The 26,865-nt window shown below is 33.4% G+C and overlaps 1 protein-coding gene across 1 annotated transcript in view; it reads right to left on the bottom strand.

Annotated features, from left to right (window-relative positions):
• Positions 1–479: 479 nt before the first annotated feature.
• Positions 480–26,865, bottom strand: part of MEOX2 (mesenchyme homeobox 2) — a 71,898-nt gene continuing 45,512 nt past the window's right edge. The window contains exons 2-3 of the mRNA XM_017516432.2: positions 15,959–16,131; positions 480–1,882 (exon numbers count right to left, since the gene is read on the bottom strand). Of these exons, the coding sequence (XP_017371921.1) occupies positions 1,658–1,882; positions 15,959–16,131 (398 nt within the window). The 3' untranslated portion in view covers positions 480–1,657. The remainder of the gene's footprint in view (positions 1,883–15,958; positions 16,132–26,865) is intronic.

Raw genomic sequence — 26,865 nt, 5'->3', positions numbered from 1 at the left:
CATCCTTGACTTCTTACATTAGTCCCATTAGGACTGAGGACTCTGATTAGCTTGTTTAACTTCTTTTTCACACCAGATACTCTGCATACTATAAAACCACTGTTGGATTAACTTAAATATATCAGACATGATTTTTAAAATGTATGACTATTTTATTTTCCTCACTGTGGTAAATGATATTATTTAATACTATTTTCCTACTTTTATCTGTGGCTTCATAAAACACACACAAAAAATCCATTCACTATATTCTTCAAATTAGAGAAACAGCTTAATATATGCACATTCTTAGGTGCCCTTTCATTACAAAAGGACTGAATTTTTTTCCTGCTGTAATAAAAAATTAGAAATGAAAAAATTGTAAATAACTCACTAATTATAATCATCTGGATTTGCACAAAAGCAGATAGATTTGAGACTTGGTTATGTATTGCTATTGAAATCTGTAAAAATTAAGGAAATTACAGTGGGGAGACCAGTTATTTACAAAGGATCATTTATTAAACACATTTGAAAAACAAAATACAAAGATTGTTGTTCTGCATGAATACATCACATACGAAAAAATAATGTGTTTTTACTGAATTTCATTTGAAGATATTCAGAATTTTATTTTCTATCAACTTGAGGAATCAGTTTTGCTTTGCACCTTGTCTAACACTGTTGCCAATCAGGAAGAGACATTTCCTTGTTAATTAAATCATATTCACACAGCTAATACTTTATAGAAATAAAATAAGACAATGTCTGCCATACAAAGCTCTTTCTGCAAGGTAACTGATTTGCCTATGATCCTAATTTTTTTTTAAGCTATAAGATAGGAAGAATTCAGGAGCTAGGTAAGTTTTATAATAATGTATTAGCAGCAGTTGATAGTAAATGCAACATAAGATTTGTTTTGTCTGTGGTACAAGAACATGTCCTATCAGACTCTACTGTATTTTTCTCTATTTGAACACAAGTAAGCACATACTGATTGTCTCTGGGATGATAAAATGTATAAAAAGGACAAGAAGCTGGCTCTGGTTGTCATTGTGAGTGCCTATTTTCATCAGCTAATATGAATGCATTGCTAAATTAGTGAAGACAGGAAAATGACTTAAGAGTAATATATACAGAGTTAAAATACACTTTTTATCCATTTGAGTGATTTCAGGCACTGTGGCTATTCAGGATAAAATGTTTCATGGTTTATTCTTGATAGCAATTTAATTTTCAGTGCAAGCAAAAGCAAATACCTGCCCACTGTAATACACATGACCACACACATCTGGAATGTTCAATGCAAGTTCATCTTCGGTATCTTCACTCTGGAGGCATCTTGAATAAAAACGTTTCATAGTTTGGTCTTGATAGCAATTTAATTTTCATTGAGAGCAAAAGCAAACACATACCTGCTCACTGCCATGCACACGACCAAACACATCTGGAATACTCAAAGCAAGTTCACCTTCTCCATCTTCATTGTGGAAGCTTTTTAATAAGCGGCACTTAGTGTAAACCCTCTATAAATCATGAAAAACAGATTCGAGATGCCTGGATTTAATAATATTAAACATCACTGCCATAGTCATCTCTCTGTGTAAACGATGTTTGGGTAAGGGTTGCCATCACAACATTTCTTTCCTGAGAATGGAGTTGGTCCTCTGTGTATGTATCATAAGTGCGCATGCTCTGAGCTGTGGTCACTGTCGTGACTGTCTTCATTTGCTAGAGAGTCCCCTGTTTGCTGGAGGGTGGCTGCGCCAATTCCAGACAGCTCTGATGGGAGAAGTGTTCCCTTTTTCACATTCACCAGTTCCTTTTCCCGAGCCGCAGCACCTTGCTGTCCACCCTTCACCCTCTTCCACTTCATCCGCCTGTTTTGGAACCAGACTTTCACCTTCAGCAAAGAAAGGGAACAAACAAACAAAACAAAAAATAATTAAAATGACTTTTTTTTCTCCTTAGTGTCATTAGTGAAAAGTAGTTCCTCAAAGGCTTATAAAAAGACACCATGAAGGAGTGAATAGAAAAACAAATCTACATTGAATTAAATCAGGTTGCATGTTCATGATGGTTTTTTTGGAGACAGAGTCTTGCTGTGTTGTCCAGGCTGACGTGCAGTGGCGCGATCTCAGCTCACTGCAACATCCCAGGTACAAGCGATTCTCCTGCCTCAGCCTCCCGAGTAGCTGGACTATCAGCATGTACTGCCACACTTGGCTATTTTTTTTTTAATTTTTTAAGTAGAGTAGGGGTTTCACCACGTTGGCCAGGATGGTCTTGATCTCCTGACCTGGTGATCCACCTGCCTCAGTCTTCCAAAGTGCTGGGATTACACAACAGAGCCACCGTGCCCGGCCAGTAATTTTTCAACTTTCAAAAGGTGCAAACTACTATATTTTGTATTTTACAGCATACAATGTGAAAGAGACAAAAACTTAGGTCACTCAAAGTACTTGGGTCTATATAGAGTTTCCGTGAATTGGAGCTAGCATAATATTGGTCTTGGTCAAAGCCTCCTCGCTCCTAAGTTCTTTGATTTGATGTCTAGCTGTCATTTCCTGAACCAATATAAAACATGCTCAGGGAGCTACTGATTAAGCTGTATCTGAAAGGCCATTCTCTACCATTAGAAACTACTGCTGCTTGGTTTTCTGTTTCTGTGTTAGTTTGTGGAGAATAATGGTTTTCAGCTTCATCCATGTCCCTGCAAAGGACATGAACTCATGCTTTTTTATGCTGCATAGTATTCCATCGTGTATCTGTGCCACATTTTCTTTATCCAGCCCATGTTCTCACTCATAAGTGGGAGATGAAAAATGAGAACACATGGACGCAAGGAGAGGAATATCACAAATTGGGCATGTGGGGGGTTGGGGGCCTGGGGAGGAATGGCATTAGGAGAAATACCTAATGTAGATGACAGGTTGATGGGTGCAGTTAACCACCATGGCACGTGTATACCTATGTAACAAGCCTGCATGTTCTTCACATGTATCCCAGAACTTAAAGTATAATAATTTTTAAAAAAAGTCAAAAAACAAACAAACAAAAAGAAACTACTGCCATTTTCACAAAACTTTATTTGACCATTCCACCTCACACTGAGCCTATCTTCTTTTGAACTAGTCTTCTTTTTGGCCTTAATTCTTTTATGTTACTTTGCAAATATTTGATCTAATGATTTCTTAAAATATGGTCACAGTAATAAAATTCTCACATTTGTTAAATGCTAACACCGAGATTATATGCTACATCATTCACATCAGCTTTGTACAGGTATTTTCCTTTTAAAAGCTTCGTTGAATTTGCCTAATACATTTATATATATATATATGTGTGTGTGTGTGTATATATATATACACACACACACACATATATATATATGGCAACCAACAGACATTAAAGGTCTATCTATTATCAGAACTAGAATATTACTGGAATTATTCCATCTTTTTTAGGGGGAAATCTGTTTCTTTCACATTGCACTTCTCATGATTATAGCTTCTAGTAAGCTAAGTGTTCTTTTTACAATGTATTTCTCTGTCTATACCACCTAAAAGTACCACAAGCCTGAGTTTTGGGTATCATCTCCAAGTCTTTCTTTAAAAAGAAAACAAACTTTTTTCATAACATGTGACATTAAAAATATACTCTTTAATTTTATTGGTTTGTTAGGTTTCTCGGAATAGAATGTTCTTAGGTGTAGGCTTTTTGCCATATCTATGTTGATTCAAGAGACTGTATTTATTCATTTTTTATCACTGTATAATATTCCAAATTCTGTCAATATAGCACCATTTTTCCATTTTACTGTCCATGAATATTTGAATTCTTTTTTTTCCTGTATGTAACGCTGCTATAGACATTCTTGCGTTTATGTTCTGATAAGCATATGATGGGAACTTCCCTAGAGACTCCAGTTACATGGCTGCCACTATCTATCTTCTTTCAATGAATGCTGTTTGTTTTTCCTTTTCTTAGAGTATCTTTTGATAATCAGAAACTCTTAATGTTAATATGTTTAAATTTATCTATTGTTTATGACTAGTGTTTTTGTGTTTCCTTTATAAAAAAAAAATCTCTTTTCTGAGACACTAAGGTATTCTGTTGTGTCTTCTAAGAGTTTTAAAGGTTGCCTTTTCCAACAAGTGGAACCCTGTGTCTACAAATAAATACATAAAATAGAATAAAATTAGCTGGGTGGGATGGCACAGTGCCTGTAGTCCCAGCTACTTGGGAGGCTGAGGTGGGAGGATTGCTTGAGCCCAGGAGGTTGAGGTTGCCATGAGTGGTGGTTATACCACTGCACTCCAGCCTTGGCAAAAGAGTGAGATCCTATCTCAAAAAGAAAATATGTTTGCCTTTCATATTGAAGTAGTTAATCCATGAAGTACTGATTTTAGTATATAGTCTGAAGAATAGGCTTAAATTGACTTTATTTTAAATGGATAACACATTGTCCCAGGTCCATTTATTAAATAACCCACCTTTTTTCCAGTGACCACTGTTTCATCTCTGTTCATTAATCAAGTTTCCATATATGCATAGCTTTATTGATGTAATCTGTTTTGTTTCTTGAACAATTTTTCTATAGTTATGATAAAACCACATTATCTTATTAATTATAATTTTATAATAAGCCTTTATATCTGCTAGGGATAGTTGTGTTTTATTCTTCTACATTAGAAATATTTTGAATATTCTCTATTTTCATTTTAGAAATAATCTCAATTGCTGTCAATAGTGCTATGGAGAAAGTGAAGAAAAATATATTAAATTTCCAAAGACATAGCACTGATCTTCAAATCACAATGCTTCATCAGCATGCTTTCACAGTGAAATGTTTAAACTGAGGTATTTCACTACTTCGGATTTTTCTTGGTCTCACTTTGAGCCATAATTGAATTCATGTATCATATAATACACACACATATATTAATCAACTTGACAATGAAAAATAAGAAAAAATAGTACTAAAAAGATTCACTAAAAAGTAGTTGATAGGTGTTCACATATTATTACTACTTACTAACCAAAAGGATCAGTAATTGCCTCTTATATACCTACTTAGGAATAGACAGCTATACTATTGGTACTGTTTATACAATATTCTAATACTTTCCCAGAAATTGTTACCATCAGTCTTATGTTATAGATGAGAAAGTTGAGGTAAAGGTTAAGAGACTTACCTAAGATTACACAGAAGGAAAATTGTGGTGCCAGGATTTAAATGTAAGGGCTGGGGTTTGTTTGGTTCCAGATTCTGGGTTTTTTCTTTTTTTGATTCCTGTTATATTTTATACTCCTATTTTTAAAGCATTAAGAACAAAAAAATAAAGCATATAGAGTATGTGAACTCCATTCATATTAGTACTATCATTCATGTAATTCTCCCACTTAATATGATTAGGTTTGTAAATATAATACTATTTTCCTGTACTGTAATTTAGCTAATTATACTACTGAGTTTAATTACCTTCGCAAGCTTGACGTTGCATTTTGCATTAGATCTATTTCACATGAGTTGGGTTCGGCTCTTGGCTTCACTTCTCCATTTTGTGTGAATTTGAGAAAATTACACTTTACCTCAATTTTCGTATTTCTAATATAGGAATCATGAGCCATTTCAAGGTTCCCTATAGGGATATTTTCTCATGGACAATTCCAGATAGAAGAAATACATATGCCATGATCATCATCATTATTACCAAGAACTGAAACATTCAGTCTAAATGATCTTGGCAGAAAAAGAGGCAAAATATACTTTTTAAAACCTACATGTATTTCCTTTTCTAGGAGAAGGGTATAGTAATTCTATAAAACCAGTATAAAACATGTTATGGGTAATGCTAAATGCGAGAACTCTAAATGTAAAGAATATGGTATTGATTTTACATATAGCCTATTTTGTGTTGCTATGTCTATTATGTAAAATTTTACCATTTCATTTTTTAAAATAGACTGATAAAAGACTGCATAGTTAATGCCAGTAGTAGCTATATGTATAAACATATGGATACAAACATATATGAATATGCATTTAATTGTATAGAGTAACTCTAATACCTTATGTATTATTTTCTTTCAAGGCTAGATTATATATCTGACATTGAAATTCCATCATCTTAGTAAGGGACAAAAAATAGCAACAAATACATAATAGTCATATCTTTTAGAAAAGAGAAGGAAAAATAAGAACTCTAAAAGTCAATATGTTCAGATTTATTTTCAAATATACTATAAAATAAGTGGAGAAAGATTTTTGGAAAAACACAGTTTTCAATTAGCATCATAGAATTAGCAACCCCCCCAACAAAATCTACAAAATTAATTCCAGATTAAAAATCAATATTGTCATTAATGTAAGACAGTAGTCCATTTATAAATAAGAGATTTCATAGTATAACTTAGTATCACTTTATTAACCCAGCTTTATTGACTGGAATGAAAAAAAACTTTTTCTTTTAGTTTTTGTTTTTAAGACAGCTAAATTATAGTCATCCAAATGCCTAAAATTTTATTTATAAAAAAGTATTCAAATTATTTTTATTAAAATGTATGAGCATATTTTATATAATAAGATTTATAAACTATGTAGGGTACAAAAATGTTCACATTTCCTTGGTGACTTTGGAACTCTATTTATTCATTCATTCATGCATTTAAAAATATTACCAAATGTCCAACAACCTGTACTATGTTAGATCAAAGATGGGAGGTGTTGAAGCATTAATAAAACATGGTTCCCACCCTTAAGATATTCACAGTCAAGAAAATGGAGGAAATTTAAATTTAACTTCTTTGGCCAGCACATTACAGCTTTGACTGTGTAAGTTCACAATATCAGTCTTCTTAGATTTCACAATATATCACAAGGCAAAATAAATGAAATTTGAATCTGTATTGTCACACAATTTCCTAAGGTGTCCAGAGGCAAATGGGCTGATAGAAAGTTAAATCTATATAATGCCATAACTCAGATTTATATAATACCATAAATGTCTGTGTTTTGAAGAATCAACCATAACACCAAACATCTGGATGAAAAATAAAAATTTCAGTGACATACTCAGATGCCTCTAAACATCTGGGATTTGTAGATTTAATATTCCAACTGCTTCCATTTTTACCTGAGCATCTGGAATACTGTAGACATTGTCTAACAAATATTTATTTACACCTTTGAGATGTGAAAACATGCAAATAATAATTGTATAAATAAAATTTTCAGATTTAATTGAATCTCTAGTGATTAAAATTGGTCATGGCAGTGTATCTAGTAAATCCAAAGACCTATTCAAGTAATTCAATGACAAAGCAGCTGAACTACTGATTTATTAATATTAGAATTAGAACCAAGAATGCTTAAAAGTAAAAAAATGGTGAAAATCAAACTTTTTTTACTCTTCCTGAATAGATAGATTTATATCTGATTAAAAGAAGGAATTCTTCAGCTATTTCCAAAAGCTTTTTGGAGCCATTAATTGACTCTGTTGTTTCTACCAGAATTAAAGGGTGTTTGTGTGTGTTAGGGAGGCTGTGGAGGCTTAGGACATATTTCACAACTAAAGGCTGAAGTCCTGTTTACAGGGCTGCCTCTCACCTTTATCCTCTAATTTAGCATGTTGGGAATCATTTTCCCACCTCTGTAATTTTTAGTTTTGAAGCCTCTTCTTTTTCTCTTTCCAAGTCTTGTGAATCAGGCTCATTAATGTAATTATAACATTTATAATTATATATTTCATATGTTTTTAAATCAAACTGAATACACATTAGCTATAGACAGCCATGGACAAATAACATCTCGAACAAGGATTAACCCTTTCTTGGGGCAACGGATGAAATTCTCCATGACAGATTTAAATCTCACAGGCACAATTACAAGCCAACCTTATGATCTCATTCATCTTTCCAAAAATGAACCAAAAGCAACCATTCACATGATGAGGCAAAGTGGTTATCTGGTTGATTTATTTTAACTCAGTCTTTTAGAAAAGTCACAGTAATAGTAAAGCATTGCTCTTTCTCTCATACCTGGTAAAATTCAACTCAAATGGTTTGTCTCACTACATTTACAGTGAAAATTCACTACTCTTAATCCTATTTTTACACAACATAAAAAATAGACACGGCTTTTAGTTATTTTAAGTAAAATATTGTTAAGTATATCATGAATAAAAGACTATATCGAATTGAATGAAAAAATTAAAACTAAATTAGGCACTTTTCTTCTTTATTGTGTTATAAAATTACTGAATAGCAATACTTGAAGACACGGAATTTGTATATTCTGAGCCACCACTTCATATTTATCTTGTTCAAGCTACTAAGACCAACTAGAATGATGGTCTTTGATCTCAATATCTTGCCCAATCTCTTGGCTGATGTTTAACAACAATTAGCAACATAAGACCATCAGTATTTTAGCTAACAGCTTCTAAGTATAACCTACCGAATATAAATATTTAGCTGAAACAAAGGAACTTACCCTTTTTATAAATAAAGTAGAATATTGAAACTTTACTGTGATTTAATCTAAATTTATATTCTGATTGTAAATATTAATATTTTGATCATTTCTGATTGTTTAAGTTCTTTATCAGAATATATGTGAGCCTTTACTGCCCTGGTTATTTCATTTATTAGATTTAGAGACTATCACCTTAGATCCAAGTTTATTATATGAACTTATAAAGACAATCGTTACTTCTGAGTGAGTATACACTGATGCACAAAACGTCAATAATTTTAATAACTTCAAAACCTTCAACAATTTAAAAGCATACATTCAGCATAAAAAATTGGAAGTGATAAGAGGGATTTGAGGTTCAAAGTCTATTCTAAATTAAATGTATCTCTGATTTTTTCATGGGGAGACATGGAAATATGAAGAATAATTGGTACAAATGCTTTTATACTCAAAGTCTCTAGAAATTGTCAGTTGTCTTAGGCTTGGGTTTATTATATTATAGACGTCACAGAACATATGTATATACTCTTCTATATACATATGAAGATGATAGAAAATTTTCTTAACATTGAAAATGCCAACACAAAACTTGCACCAGTTTCTCAAAATATCCAGAAGCTTCTCAGTTTTAGAATTCTTTTTAATAACATGAAAAGAACTTATGGATGCAAGAATAGTGTTGAAAAGGAATGCATGGAGTGATATTCCATAACAGAAGTTTCTTTCTTTAGCAGTACACTTTAAGTGATGATCCTGTGATGCAATGCATTATATGTTTCAGAACACTATTGTCAATTTGTTAATTAAATATAAATTGATATTTTTGCTTCCCTATCGAGGAAATTATGAAATAAAATGTGGCAAATTCTTAGACTGCTGGGAAGAATTATCTTTATCCTTTTATTACACCAGTTTGATGAACATTTACAGCAAGAATCATGGAGCAAATTTCACTAAAATTTCTAAAATAAAGGCTCATTGTGTGTGTGTGTGTGTGTATACATATGCAAATACATACACACAAATACACAGAATATATATGTGTGTGTGTGTATACAAATAGATATCTAGATACATAGATACATATTCATACCTCTAAGTATATATATGTCTATCTACATCAAAAGAAAGATAACAATTTAAAAGAAAACAGATTATATATTCTCAAGGCCAGTTCAATAAAGATACTGTTTATTTTTCTTTGGTTTTCAAAATATTATTTGAAATTTAAATATTTGCATTTATTAGGGATCTAATTTCTAATAGATTTCTCAGTCTTTTACCTTATACAGGTAATATTTCTGAAAATGAATTTTAGGTTAAAATATTGTTTGCACTGAATAGATCTTACTTTATTATTCATCTTTCTTAAGTTACTTTTCATGTATCATAAGCTTTTTCTTGTGGAAGCTAAAGTAGTTTTGAGCCTGGCTTTTGGAGTTTACCAAATACTGTCAATATGCATTTCTTTATTTAAACAAAAGTATTATCAGGAATGCCTCTTTTCATTTAACATTAAAATTCCCTCTCATAACCCATCATCAACTGCTTTACCCTATACTATTCCCATTTTTCCAGTTGTGGTCAAATTATACTTAATAGTTGTCATATTGTGAATTAAGCAAATAAAACATCTTACTGTTTCTCTAGATGACTGCTATATACTGCTGTAAAGAAATGAAGAAATATTCTAAAATCACTGGCTACATAGGTAGACTTGAATTAACTTGAATAGACAATAAATCTAGTTATGGAGACTTAATTAGCTAAGTAACTAAGTGTATAAATCTATAGAAATAAAACTATGAAGCAGAGAAATTGTATAAAATAGCTAAGCAAAAGACAAAACCACTCCATTTGGCACACAAAAAATTTCTCCTTCATAGTCATCAGAAAAAGGATAGCTATTTTGAAAACATTTGGCATTGGGCCATTTGATGATTTATGAGTAAAAAACAAAACATAATCCCTCTCATTTCCACTAATGGAGTATGATCTAGCTAGGTGGGATTTTCCATTTATCATGGCAGAAGTATCATTAATTCAGTCTGTTTATTCCAGTAATCTTAACTAGTTTACAAGTCTGCAACATTGCACCTTTGATTAGCTCTGTGAAAAAGATTTTTTGAAGTGAAAGGATCTCCCATTCTTTCTATATTTGGCAGCCTTAATGCTATAAAAATGTCCATTTTACCACTTCTTTTATATGTTCTGCAGCTGCTTTCTCTCATCTTCCCACTGTGAGATATTAAAAATCTGGTGGGAGTTTTCTCCAAGTTTATCTGGATGAAGAAAAAAGCCAGAATAAGCTTATCCAACTTAAAAATACCTTGAAACTGCAGTGTCTTTAGACTGAGTTCTCTGCAAAACATTTGGGATAACCCTGACAATTGAAGATTATTAGCTGTTGATCTTGAAAGGTTTACGAGAATATGTTGTAAACTAGAAGCTGTAAGTTAGAAGCTGGAAGATTTACTGGAGTGATCTGTAACTATTCAACAAAACAACATTGCATAATAAAAATATTTGAAGCTCTGCTTCTTTCTAGGTTCTGCATTTTTATTTAATGTAAAATAATTTTCTTTAACACCTGTGGTCTAACATGGAATTACTTTTCAGAATGAGCCTCTTTTTTTTCTTATTCTTTGGCCAGATGAAATTCAAAGAGAATTACAGACTACCCTGACATTTCATTCTGGGAGATGCAAACGTAAGAGTGTAACATCTTGGTGTGATTCCATGACTATTCTTCAGAATGGAATTTGGAAATTCAAGTCCTCAGTGATATTTAAGGATTTAACGTATCTTACTTTTTGCTAAAAGCAGATATAATTATTACTGTAAATCTTCATGACACATATGTAACCCACCATAAAGTTTGTGTTAGATATACTGATCGTTGATATAAGTAAAGTAGGGATAGCCACAAATAACATCAGTTATAGACATGCATATTTTACAGCCAATCATGTACAATTTCAACATGACAATATGTCAAAAGACTAGTTCTGATTATCAAGTAAGTTTTCATGTAGGAGAAAATCATTTCTCAAAAACAATTCTGTTATAGATCTAGAAAATAATACTTGTTTTTCCCCATTTGCAGGATATATATAAGTCCTGTCTATGCATTTGAATCTCAAAAGACCTTGACAATGTTAAGAAAACTATTTTATATTCAAAGAATTCTATTAAAGCTAAGGAAAATATGGAAGAATATGAGGTTAGATGTAATATTCCTTGCTGTATGTGCTTATTTTATTGAATCTCAGGTTATTTTAACATTTGAAAAAAATAAGTCTTAAAGAATGGATATGAAAAGACAGCATACCTATAATTTGACATTTTACATGTGGCAATCATAGGGAAGGATGTTGTTTAAGATTATATAGGGTCAAGAAATAGATTACATAGATAAACAGAGTATTTACAGATTAATTAAAAAAATCAAAGTAATGGAATAGCTGTGCTACAGTCCAAATATTTATGACTCCTCCAAATTACCATATTAAAATTCTAACCCTCAAGATGATGGCATTAGGAAGTGGGGCCTTTAAAATGAGATTAGGTCATAAGAACAAATCTATCATTACTCATATTAGTGCCCTTATTAAAGAGGTTCCAGAGAGCTACCTAGTTTCTTCAGCCATGTCAAGGCAGAGTGAGAAGATGGAAGCCTATGAGGAAGTGTCTGCTCACCAGACACTGAATCTGCTGATGCCAGATATTGGACTTCCCATCCTCTAGAACCATGAGAAATAAATGTGTGTTGTTTATAAGCCACCCAGGGTATTGTATTTTGTTATAGCAGCCCCAATAGACTAAGACAAGCTGGACTGCAAATTAGAGAAGGTGGATTTTAAAGCATTTTATATGTAATTCTGTCAATAACTTTAAAAGCCCAACCTCCAAAAATAAATAAATAAATAAAAGAACTGAAAATATTTCACTGGGATCAGAGCCCTGGCATTTTGAAAGAATATGCCATCTGACCTTCAAGAATAGCAAAGTTGATGACTGACATCATACAACATTTTTCTGATAAATTCAACACAGTAAAATTCAGCCCAAAATACAAATATAATTTAAGATAGATACATAATTTAAGTATGTGATTTTTTTTTTATACCAAGTTTGCGGTCACCCAAGCTGGAGTACAGTCAGGCAATCTCAGCTCACTGCAACTTCTGACTCCTGGGTTCAAGTTTTTCTCCTGCCTCAGCCTCCCGTGTGGCTGGGATTACAGGCACCTGCCACCACACCTGGCTCATTTTTGTACTTTTAGTAGAGATGGAGTTTCACCATGTTGGCCATGGTGAAAGCTAGTTTTTAACTTTTGACCTCAAGTGACCCACCTGGTTTGGTTTCCCAAAGTGCTGGGATTAACAGGTGTGAGCCCCCACTGCCGGCCTGATTCTTAATTTAGGATATTTTGTGCACAGATTAATTTAAGAAACTTAAGATAATATGTGTGCACAGAAATGTTGGAATGAAATGGTGCAATCAGGAACATTATCCAATACAATTATATCATCCCTCTCCTGTGACATTCTACATTCATAACAATTGTGAATACTTGTTTGATTTTTACCTTTTCTGTGAATTCTAACAAGTATTTATCTAGCATATTTTAAGATTTTGTTTCCAGCACTTAGCTCAACAAATATTTGTGTTACAAAAGGATTAATTCAACATGCTTTGCAGAGCAAAGGTTTTTCCCACCTAGGTGATAATTCTGTTTTACAGTTTATGCTAAAAATTATTTCATATCCATTATGATATATAAATCTAAGTAGAAGAAAGAGCAGGTAGTTTTAATTTCCATTTTGTGCCTTAGGGAGATTGTTACTTACTTAAGAACACACAAATCCAATTGACAAATCTTGGACCTTTATTCAGATTTTTTTCATAACAATAAAATTATTTTTGACTAACCCACGGAGGTCCTCTAAAGACTTAGTTTTGATTAGAAATTTAAATTCTGCATGTACACATCTTTTTGCATTCACTTGCAAAACTACAAATAGAAACTTATGAAATAAAAATGTCTTGTGCACAATAACAAATTTTCAATTCAATGAACTGAATTCTCTCTCATGTTCTTTGCTATTTTTCTCCCATAATGTTGTGGTTAGATTATTTCAGGAACAGCTTCCAGTGAAGTGGTCCTGTCCTGCACTGACACTGAGTTAGGTCACATGGCTTGTTTTGGACAATGGGACATTAGTAAATATGATGTAAGGGGCCTGAAAAGCCCTCGCTCATTGAAGTTTTCCCCTTCAGTGTTCCCAGGAATATTTCTATCACCATTGGAAGGATCCCAAACTAGCCTATAAGAAGATGAAACCATATGCAAAAGAGACTAGCTGTCCCAGCTGAGTCCCAGCCATCTCTTAGTCATCCCATCAGCTAATGGGAGTTCCATGAGGGTTCTATGTGGGGCCAGCAGTATTACTGTCCAACTAAGCCCAGTCAAAATCTCTACATAATCTAGAGCAAATAAAACTTTGGTTATTATTTGAAGCCATTAAGATTTGGAGTGCTTTGTTACACAGCTAAGGGTAACTGACACAAAATTTTAAAAGAATCTTTCAAAAAACCTTAAAATAGTATGTATCGGTATACATAATTCTTGCATGCAATTCTTTACAAAGCTTATCAAGTCAGTTAGAAAGGAGAAATATCCAAGACATCTTCAAAATTTTCAAACCAGATTTATAAAACTGCTTCTAAAAGGAAATGATTCTTAGACAAAAGTGAAACTTCTCTTCCATGGTCAAATAATGACAGATAACCACAGACTGTCCCCAAATTAGCAAGTACAGAATCCTGTTTTTCCTTGTGGCTGAGAGCACAGTACTGCATCCTGCCATTTCTACAGATTGGAAGCAAATCCTAGTTTCCTGCATGCACTATATAAAATACGGTTCCATTTCCTAGAGTTCACCATCTCTATATAAGAACATTAGTGTGTAATTCTCCCTCCACACACACCTTTTTATTTTCCTGTTCTCTGTTAAAAATAAAATAGAGGTCTGATGATGTAGATTTTGGATCCTGCTTTGCAGTATGCCAAATGTTGAACACTTATAGATGGAATTTTGTATGTGAAGTTTAAGGGAAGGAAAATGTGCTCCGTAACATAGGTACCAGTCATAATATTTAATAAAATATAAACTGCCAATAAATAAAACCACATAAAAAGTGTTCCTCTGCATATTTCTACTACCCATAAATAACCTGCCAAAGCTGAAATGTAAAAATTAACAGAAAGAAAGCAGATTATTTAAGAAATTGGATAAAATAACTTGCTCTCCTAAGACATGCATTCATTTGTCCACACCCTGTTGATATTTCTTTGGTTCCAATGGGATCCTGGAGGAGGTACACACAGTGAAAGAGGAAATGAGACTCTAGCCCTAAGAGTGCCAATCATAACTGCACTGTCCATAAAGATGTTTGCATTTGCCTTTCAGGAATGTTTTTGTAAAGATTAGCAACTGTTAGCCAGCAGTAGGCTAGATTCTTCTCAGTCAAACCAGAATAAGTACAAGGAATCCACTGGGAGCACTATTAGAGCAAATCATTTGCCATTCAAAAAAATGTAAGAAAGGGACCTAAAAAGCAATTAATTTAAAAATATTATTTAGGTCTCATTAATTGGGGTCCAAAAACATCAATACTTTCAAAGTATTCTCTGAGTGGGTAGCAGAATTTTGAATTACTGAGACCAATACAGTTTCAAAAAAATTTTGGATAAAGGGGCAGAAATAGTTACCAACAATCTATGTGTCCTTGCCTTTCATCATTTCCCAGCCATCTTGCACCTAGGCTGCACCATTTTACTAGTCAAGACATTGGTGTGTAAATAGAAGTGACATGGGTAATTTACAGGCAAAAACATTTAAGGGTCACTACATAAACTTCCAATTCTTTCTTATTTCCTGTGGTTACCATGGACACCACATGTTGAGATGTAAGAGAGTCAGAATGGGTCTGTGAGTGATTATTTGGAATGCTGAACATGTAGAGTTTGTATGGAGGGTGAGTAAGTAATGAATATCTTAGTGTTATGCCATTGAGATTTGAGGGTTAATGTGTTACTGCAATGTAACATATCCTATCCTGAGCAATACAGAAAACTAATCTAGGGTTACCAGCTTTCTAATATGCCAAACAAGATTTTAAATTATAAGCACACACAATTCCTCATTGCATGCCACCATTATGTAAAAGAAATAACATTTTAAAACCAAAAAATACAGAAGGATCATAATCAGGAGGATTCTTTCTTAAACTCAAAAAGTATGGTTTTCTTCTAAATATCATTATATTATTTTTCATTTTTTCATTTTGCTGGCAAAGTTTTATCACGGAATAGTATATCTGTCTTCCAAATGATATTCAAGAATTCTGGATTAGGTATTTCAAAAATGGCATAGAAGACTGTGGACCCAAAGCAATTAAAAAAGATCATATAATGACAATGTCCAGCTTTACCTGTCTTTCAGTGAGATCCAGATTCACTGCTATCTCATACCGCCTCAGCCTGGTCAGATAATTATGATGGGCAAATTCTGCTTCAAGTTCTCTGATTTGCTCTTTCGTAAATGCTGTCCTTTCTTTCCTGGGTTTGCTGTTGACTTCTGACTTGTAATTTCCTTCCTGGGAGTCTGAAATAAAAGGGAGACAGAATTGGTAACAACTCATTTATTCAAACACATGCAATCATATCATTCACAGTAACTGAGTTACTACTTGTCCAGGTACTGTGCCAGACATGGAATAAAGAGAGACAAAAGACAGTAAGACTGATGGCAGCTCAACAGGGGGAGATATGCTTCTTATGTTTTTCACCTTCCAGCAGGTAATTCACAGCCTAATTGGGAAAGCATGTAATTTTCTTCTTATAAAATATTAACAAAAATTTTAACTGCTTGTAATATATTAATATAAACAAAAACCTCTCTAGAAAACAATTTTAGACACGAAGTTTTGCTTCATAACTTGTTGAACACACATACTTGAGGTCTAAGTAAGATTGAACACAGTAATCCTTTAAAAAGTGGCATCTCAGTATATGAGCATTTGAGAATTCAAACGTTTAGCAACTGGACCATAAAAAATGTTATGCTCAGATTGAGCATATATAAAAGTATGTGTGTACTTATTGGCCTTTTTATGTGTATTTAAGTAAAAGTCTTGAGGGCAATAGCAATGTTCTTTTATTTTATATAATACTTAGTCCAACATGGAATCTATAAATAAAATTGTGTTCATATGACTTAAACTATGAACTGAATTTTTAAATGTGTTTTTCATTATATATGATAAACATAAAATGCACAACACGTAACACCAGTTATTCACAACATCATAATGCAATGTAAAATACCAATAATAATTTTGAGCATATCATTCCATTTTTCCTCATAAGGATTCAAGACATAATTAACATATAGCATTTCTTTTATCCTCACAGTATCCCTGAAATGGGGGTTAGAAGACATTCCTAATATACTAAAAACCGAACGTGTATCAATAGTAAAAACACACACACATACACATAAACATACACACTCCAATTACAAAGTAATCATACCCAGCTCTAATAAATTATGGCAAATTTATCCTCATTGAAATATCAACATAATCAAGATAAGGGAGCACATTAATGCTCTCCTGAAAATTATTTCTGGTATCTAGTTATTTTTACACATGTGCAAACAAGCTGTGATATCTTAACAAAATGTGAATACAATTAACTTTTCTAGTAGCTCAAATGATAGAAAATTGATGTAGAAAGATGACCATTTAACCAAAGGTTTCAAAGAGTGACATATTAATTGTTTTTTTAATTGACAAAGGTAAGATGGCATGGCTTATAAAGGATCTTTCTATATTATGGTTTTTCATGCAATAATGCTGAAATATGCTAAGAAGTACAAAATGAATTTTTTAGTGTTCATTTTCTTTCTGTCTGCCCAAGGGATGTTTAACTGAACTAGAGAGGATCCTACATAATGGCAAGTCACTAGACACGGCACTTTAATGTAAACACTTTTGTTTTGATTCTTAGCAGAATCTAAGTGAGCCAGATGTGAAGTTTTCTAGATCTAGTAGCAGCGGCAGCAGCAATAGGTTTGCATCAACTTGGCAAACTGACAATTATTTGTCCTCTGAAGGATCACAGATTGTTTCACTGGCTGGTGCACTGGCACTATCTAAAATTATTCACTCACTGACCCCATTTCTGGGCTGTCACTTATCCCTGTATCGACTAGCTTCTAACCTTAGCAGGGCATGTGGGGCTTTATCCAGCACAAAAGTAGTTTGTGACATGTCATGCACAGGTTGACAGGCCCACTGGGATCAGGTGAATGACATAAGAGATGATTTGTGTGCTCTCAGGTAGGCCATGTTTACACAGTGCCAACTTACAAAGTAAAAACTACAGTCTATCATCCACTTGCCTCTAGCTACAGATTTGCCAACATTTACATTGGTGGAGCATTTAGCTATTCTGACACTGTGTGAACAACATTTCCAAATGATTGATTTTTTTTAACTTTTCTGTGGGCTGTTCTTGCAGTCTGCAAACTCAGTCACAGTACAGAATATTCAGATAACAAGACCCTCACATAAGCATCCATGTTTTCAGGTGAATTGAAAGAAATTTTGCCAGTTTGGATCCCCACTTTGCCTAAAATATGTGGCTGATTATTCTTTATGTGGAAACAATTCTCTTTTCCTTTATGTCAAGCAACTCTGGAAACTGACAGTAAAACCAGCACATTTTTTCTCATGAGCAAGTCAATTTGAATGATTCATGGTTAGCATATTCCCTTATGTAAGCATGAATGAACAAATTCAAATTGAGGAAAGCCTATTGACTTCTATTTATTTGAGTTTCTTTGAAAGTGATCTTCTTTAACTTTGCGATCTTCAAAAATACTTCATAAATATCACAAAGTCACACAAACAAAAACACAAAATATGGGCCAATGGTCAGAAGAACACTCACATGTAATGGATCTATGTACACACCCATTGTAACTAGAAATATACAACAGGAGATTTATACAGCCGGTGACTAAATTTAAACAAAAATCTGGCTGTAATTCAGTGTTTAAATCCATAAATTATTTACTGAGTGCCTGAATACCAAACTAAAAATTGCTCACAAAGTGAAACCCAATGACTAAAATGAAGTAAGTTGTGCACACTCATATTTATGATAGCCACAGAAGGAACCATTAAATTATAATTAAATTACATTAAATTAGATGACAGAGAGTGGATGAGTGCTTCTTAATATCACTTCCTATGACAGAGAACATTCATGTGTTGATTAATCCAGCCACTACTTTTACCCTTGTACATATGGTTCTTTTGTGGTTTCCATCACAACTCTCATTCTCTTTTATGAAAACATGCTTCTTAGAATTGCACTTCTGGATTCGTATTTCATACAATCTTAGGGGTTTTTGAAAGTTTTTTTTACTTCTTTCTTTACAGTTTCCAAAGCCTATCACTTGCTGACCCTAAGGCCTCTACTGCCATCACCTAACAGGACTTTCTTTCGTAGAAAGTGGGTGGAAGGTTTGCACCATGCATTTGATAATCTTCACATCAGTTTCCATCTGTTTCCCAGCTGTTTTAAGTGAGGCAAAACTCCCTCCCTTGTCTTCAACCTCCCATAACCTATGCCAAATGGTACGTTTTGAGGGCGGAATCTGAATATTGCCTTCCTTTCTTCCCTACAACCACAAACAAAATGTCACCTTCTGTACAGCATATTCCAATGTAAAATACTACAGTTGTTGTTTTTCGTTTCAGATACTTTAATGCACCTGTGGGTCCATTCACACACTCTCTCACCACTTCAGGGAAATGCTGACTTATGTGATCAGGTATGGTTGGCAGTCCCAGGTCTCTAACCTTTTGCTCCCTGGGACTACGCTAATGGAAGAGGTCTGCAGTACTTCCGTGGAGGATAAAAACTGCCCTTCAAGGATCATTTCTGTCTAGCATTTAGAACTTCTCCACATGTGACTTTTTATTTCCCCTAGTGCAAGAGAATGCCAAAAGATAATAATGTTTTATTGAAGACAAGTAACGGGAGAGCTTGGTCTGTTCACTAGTGGTGCAGAGTGCCATTTAGTAAAAGAGAAATAAAAGAATGATTGAGTATATTTTTAGCTATTCTGGGTAAAAGTATTAGCTCATTTAAATGAAGAACATAATTTACCTATGTCTGTAAAATATCAAAATGGAATGCAATGTCTATATAGCTTGGACTAATATAAATTCTTATTTCATATCCTGAAGAAAAATTAATGCTAAGCCTCAGCGTATTGATGTAACTTTTGTATCAGTGTTTTGTAAACTATTCAAAATGAGAGATATTCTGTTATTTATTAACAAAACTGCATAAGCCTGTAGTTATGGAAAGCGAATAATTTTTATGTAGGCATAGGGATTGTGGATGGAGGCAGAAAAATTTGTGAAATCATCCTATTGGTGCTAGTAATCTTCACATTTAAAAGGGAAATTGCCTTCTTTATGGGCTTTCATCCAACTTGCTACTCCAGCTTATTAATGAGTAGGCATTTCAGCTTCTCAGTGTTTCTTCTTTTTTCAAAGTAAATAACCTTCTCTGGGAGTTTTTAAATCCTCTTGCCAATCCACTCTCCAGATTTGAGAACCACAGTCATAGTGAGCTACAATGATTCAGGAATGTGTCTATTATACAATAAGGTGTGTGAGGAGTTAAAAATAGAATGGAAAACCACTGTTAGATCTAGAATAGGATAGCACAGAAAACATCTATTATTTCTTCTACCTCTTCGATAGCTATAATAATACTTTCGGTTATAAAGCAAACCCAAATTTCACACACCCAAAAAGGAATTTCCATAAATTTGTAATTATTATTGCAATAGTTGTCTTCAAAATGCAAAATAAGAAATCATTGTGCCTGCTGAGCAGTGATTATCAATTGGTAGATGTACTCTTTTTCATTATCTGTCCTCTCTTCTCCACATTTTGATTATTCATGTGATTGTCTTATGTGCTTTCAGGGGGGAAATAAATCAAATAAATCCCAATTTAGTAAAATTGAAGATAGATTAGTTTTTATTATATTTTTGTAGCTGATTATATGTCTTGAACAAGTAATTTATAGAGGATACACTATTTATTCCTGTTAAAGGAATTTAAGTTCATATTTAGTGGTCTATATTAAAAGAGTAACTGAATAGCTAAAAATTTTATGTAATAGTCCTTCAATTTAAGTTTACAGACTTGATTTTTTCTCCTTGTATTTATTTAGGCTTGTGTTTACACCACTAATTCTTAAAATGAGACCAACCAAAATTTTATGCACACAATTGCATCAGTATTTAGTAATAGCTGCTTACATAAGAAAATATTACAACTGCTAACTCATAAAACAATTTATGCTATATAAAGCAATGATATAAAAAATAAAAGTATGAAGATTTGAGCTGCTTTATAAAATCTATATAGTTTATATGTTATTTTAATATGAAACATAATTTTAATTTTTGGAAATATCTCATCATACATTTATCATAGGCTATGAAATTTTACCAAAAAGAAAAGAGCAAGTTAAGCCAAGGTTAAATATGTTTGTGTGTGTGTGTGTGTTTGTGTACAGTGTGTGTGGGGGCGGGTGTATGTAGAGACAGAGAGAGAAACAGAGCAGAAAATAGCACAAGATTTTCCTAAAATGGTAGAAATTTAGTAACTTAGAATGAATATGTATAAGAAAAATTTGCAACCACACATCTCAGAGTTTATACAAAAATAAAATACTTAGGTCTCTAAAGTCCTCCACACCTTAGATGTAGGTGCCTCCTTGAAGTAGGTAATAATATTTCCTTGGTATTGCATTACATTCCTGGAATAAACTGGCAAGTACTAGAAAAAAGTCTTTCTTTTTGCTTTCTCCTCTCTTCTCCACAGAAATTTTAGCCATTTTAAAATAGGCACCTAGTACATAACTCATTTCAATTCCTTACTTTTTGTGCCCATCAATATATGATTTCAGTTTTACCTTACAGCCTGTTTAGTGGAGACCCTTAATTTTAAATGATGAGATTTTAATGTGTCATTTAGTTTTAATTTTATCCTTTTTTAATATAATTTATTATTATGCAATTCTTCCTCATAATAAGAAGATGCCAACCCAATGGTTCTCCCTCCATGATCTAGGTATAAAGTCAAAGTCAAACTCAAAAAGAACTAAAACTGTTGATGAAATGAATAGCATGATTAACGTACAATTCCAAAAACATTTAACACAAAGTATTTTTGTTAAAAATATTTCTAAAGGCCAGATACACACAAAGCAGTAATTTACTTCAGTCAAATTTGACACAGATTTGATTCTTCTAACTACCAACTTCAAAACAACACAAAAACAAAACCAGCCCATGTCCTCTGGGTAAAAATAAACTTTGTAGATTTTGCTACACATTTCTAGGTTTAGAAAGATGTTACAGAGCCCAGGATTGACTTTATGGCTCTTGCTATATCCAGGGAGAAAACATAAACTAGAGAAAGATCATGGCCATCCATCCAACAAAACAAGGCATATGTGTCTGAATCTGCCTAATAGCAAAGGACTTCTCAAAGGCCATCATTTGAACCTGCAGTGGGACTAGAGGTCCTAATTAAGACTTTTTGACGTAAAACATTTCATTCCATTTTCCCTGCTCATATTAGTTTAAAGAGGGCACCCTTTTTGTTGGCTCCCTTCAAACCCTTTTTGTTCTTTTCTTAACAATGCTTACTACTTTCTGCCACTGTACGGATGATTTCTTTCTTATACTAGAATGTAAGTTTTTGAGGCCATATCCTGTTCTAGTTTATTCAGACATTGGAAGTCAACACAATTGATACTTGCGCCTGGTGCAGTGGTTCATGCCTATAATCCCTGCACTTTGGGAGGCTGAGGCAGGCAATCACCGGAGGTTGGGAGGTTGAGACCAGTCTGACCAACATGGAGAAACTCCGTTTCTAGTAAAATTACAAAAATTAGCTGAGCATGGTGGTGCATGACTGTAATCCCGGCTGCTTGGAAAGCTGAGGCAGGAGAATTGCTTGAACCTGGGAAGGGGAGGTTGCGGTAAGCCGAGATCACACCCTTGCACTCTAGCCTGGGCAACAAGAGCAAAAAACTCTGTCTCAAAAAAATAATAATAATAATAATACTTTCATTCACACTTACATTTTAATACATGCAGAAGCAATAAGCAATTCAGTGAAGAGAACTCAATCTTCCATATGTGTCCCCCATTCACCTACTATTCAGCTCTTATGTCAGCAAATGGCCTGAAATTCCATGATATTACTGCATCTTTGAGAAGATGAGGAGGGAAAGAAACTATTTTCACAAATTAAGGACAATGATAACTTGGCAACTGCCAAAAGAATTATGACACTTCTACTTTACAGCTGTCAACAGGGCATAAAGGACCGAGCCTTCTTATGGCATCAGATAACACCATACAGATGTGCAGTGGGATGCCAGAAAATTCAGCACCAATTCTGCTAGTAGTGCAGTAAAACCCTTGGACATGTAACAGGAAAACTTCCATAGAGGTTTTCATTTATATTCTGGAAGACAAGCTCACACCTTCTCAGTGTAAGGACTTGCATTTATGCTGTAATTCTGAGCCATTTTTGTAGCAAGTCATCATAATGACTTTAATGTATTTTTAAGTAGTGACATAGAAAGTATTGAACTTTTCATTTATCTTCATGTCTGCTTTGCTTCTCTGGACTCTTGACTCTAGGTAACTTAAGATTACGAATTTTGACTTCTTCATCTTTGTATTTCTAATACTAAACACCTAATATTCTGCTGTATCTTTGATTTTATGACCTGGTTATAGATTACAATGACAAAAATAGTTACCTAAGGAGACTTGTAGTGGTATAGAAATTTAACTGACCTTCAGCTGACAAAAAAGGAAAATCACTGAATATTGCTTTCTATTAACTTTTAAGACATGTTTACACATATCTCATATAACTAATGGCAGACAGGTAATATTATCTTAATTCTATATATATAATGATATCTCCAAACATGTTCACATATAAAAGTACCAAATCAGTGTCCCTATTACAAACTTAAAGCCAAAATGATTGAATGCTATATCAAGGGAAGGAACATATTGTACAGAGATCAGAGTTCTGAACCTCAGCTCTATTGACATTTTGGACTGGATAATTCTTGTTACATTTATATTCAATGAAACATACACACATTCAAAATAAAGATATCCAGTGTGAAGTTGGGACTGTTCTGAGCATTGTAGAAAGTTTAGAACATCCCTGGCTTCTACTCACTAGATGCCTGTAGCAAACCCCAAGACTAATTTTAGTGTTGTCAGATAAAATATGTGACTCCCAGTTCAATTTGAATTTCAAACAAACAATAAAGTTTTAGCATGTTACAAATATTACACAAAACATACTTATATTTTAAAATGTTTATTATTGTTTGAAGATTCTAATTTAATCAGATATTTGTAGTTTGATTGGTTAAATTTGGCAATCTTACATTGCCAATGTACCCTAAGGGGAAAAATTGCTCCCAGTGGAGAATCATTGCATGTAGATAATATTTGGATGAAGACATCAATAACTTTCAGTTATACAACTCTCTCTAGGAGAGACCAACCTCTGCTACTTATCTGCTTATTCATTTCTAAAATGACACACATTTTAGAAATTGATTCATAAATTAGAGTGCATTGCTTATGTACAAATAACACCACCTTTATACTGTGGTCAAGCCTTATCTCCTCCAAGACATTGATGAGATTATTTGCTGATAAAATAGTCCAAGAAGAGATTTTGCTATTTCACCAAATACATAACTACAGAATAAGTGCCTCTCATAACTTCAGAGGACTTTCCACACAGAACAGTAAAATGACACATATAGCATCACCATAGAAATTGCCATGTCCCTAAGCCATCCCTTAGAGGTGTGATCTTTTCAATCAATTTCAGAGGGAAATATGTTTCTATGATGCATCAAAGCACATAAGAGCTAATAATAAATCAATTATTTGATTACATATATATAATGTAATAAATACTGACTGAATTATTAAATATTGACTTTGTAGGCACACATTTTAGAAATTGAGGAGATTCTTAAAAACCATCAATTTCCACCTGCTCTCTACATGAGAAAGGTATGGCTCAAAGTAGCTAAAGGGCTCATCAGTGGTCACATACAGTCACACAGTGTTTCTAGGCCTGTGTCATTCAGCTATAGAAACCAACAGGAATACATTTTATGAACTCCTGAAATATCCTTTATCTACTGCATGGCCTTTTCACAACAAGGATTTGAGGAGCACTACCATTTAATTGTGATACTAAATATGGTTATGTAAGTTAAAATACTTAAACAGAATCTTGATTACCACAGATTCCAAATACACAGATATTAAGAGCATGGTCTCTGCTACTTATCTGCTTATTCAACCCCTATTGCCTTCACTGTGCTCATCTTTAACACAGAATTTAAGTGAAGAGGGTTAAATGAAGCAAATCACATAGAACAATGCCTACATATTGTGGGTACTCAATAATCAATTATAAATTCTGCCGTTATTAGGAGAGGACTGTGGTCTAAGGCTTTAGCAATTGAAAATTATGCATTTGATAAAATCGTGTATCAGAATTAGTTTTTTAAAGTGTAGGAAAATTTTGTTTTTAAAATGAACCTCAGTCTAAAAATCTAAGAAGTTAGGAATTTACATAGTGACTAGCAGAGTTCTACTTTACATTGAAAAAATGATTGGGTCTCTAAAAGTAGCTGTGTATTATTTTTGGCTAAAGTACAAATGAAGCTAAAGGTTTAATTATGATTTTCCAAGGAACCTGGGGGAGTGACACTTTACAAGTCTTAGTTGTATCAACGTATGAAATTTTATTTCCTCTGAAAGTTTTATTGGGATATTCAACAAAACATAACCAAATCTGGCATGTCCAACAAAGTGGAGCCAGATAGTATGTTTGTGTTTGTGTGAGTGTGTGTGTTTCTCGTCCTTTAGGGTCCTGGCATACAGGTACAAACATTTAAGACCACAGAAGTCACATTCTACCTAGTTGTTAGGGTATAAAAAGTTTAATTAATACTTTTAAGTGGATTTTTAGAAAAACCAAGATAAGAAGTATTTACTGAAAACACAAGCCAATTCTCTTAAGTATTGTGTTCTTATTTGTTTACTTAGAACTATTCTCTAATTACGAGTTTCTTCATATAAAGGATTTGAAAAGAAAATCACTTAGATTTTTTTCTCTGAAATAATCGTATTGGAAGATTAATGACCAAGAATTTATAAACTGATTTGCTTTATTTTGAAAGTATAATAGACAAATTATAAACAATAATAAACAACGCATAAAGGTAAGGAAATAAACCTAATTAAAAAATAGTAAACAACATAAGGTTCTAGCCCAGGCATCAGTTTCCTTTTGACTGTACTAGCGAAGTTAAATGCTTTGTGAATTATTTCATGTTTTCGGAGGTACTGGAAAGAAGGAAAACAATCTCAGGTTGATGAATCTGCCTTATAATCAAATTGTGATTGTTTTTGCAAAGATTTCTCCCAATTAGAGAGCATCTATACCATTTCTTTGAAAAATCTTAAATTCAATTATGCATGCTATATAGAAATTTAAGAACTTATATGCAATTATTATCTGCCTTAGTCCATTTTTTGCCGCTATAACAGAATACCTGAGTGGGTAATTTATTTAAAAAACAGAAATTTATTTCTGACAATCCTAGAGGCTGAGAAGAAGTGCCAGATCAAGGCAGCAACATCTGGTTAGGGCTTTCTTGCTGCATCCTTAATGGCAGAAGGCAGAAGGGCAAAAGAGCATGATCCCATCCATACAAGCCCTTTTTATTGTGGCATTAATCCATTCATGGGGGGTGAAATCCTCATGACCTTAACATCTCCCAGAAGGCCTCACCTGCCAACACTGTTTCCCTGGGGATCAAGTTTTCAACACATGAATTTTAGGGAACACAGTCAGACCACAGAATTATCCATTCATTCATGATATTTTTGAGACTAAGATTAAATGTAAAAGATTTTCTACACCTATTGCTGATCTCTACCAAGACAGCATATAAATGATACGGCATTAAAGTTTATGTGAATGTGAAGCTTTCATCTAAGTCTTACAGGCAATCCTTGAGTTGTAATTTTATAACAAATTCGGGCACTCCATTAAAACTCACAATATTGTTTTCAAATGTCATACGTTACAGCTTATAATTTTTGGAATAATTCTTAAGTTTATTACAGTTAGTTAAATATTAGATAGCATTCAGTATTCCA

The sequence above is a fragment of the Cebus imitator genome, unplaced genomic scaffold, assembly GCF_001604975.1.
Source record: "Cebus imitator isolate Cc_AM_T3 unplaced genomic scaffold, Cebus_imitator-1.0 Scaffold587, whole genome shotgun sequence".
Taxonomy (NCBI): domain Eukaryota; kingdom Metazoa; phylum Chordata; class Mammalia; order Primates; family Cebidae; genus Cebus; species Cebus imitator.
Note: the sequence above shows the minus strand (reverse complement) of the source record. Positions and strands in the feature narration are given on the sequence as shown.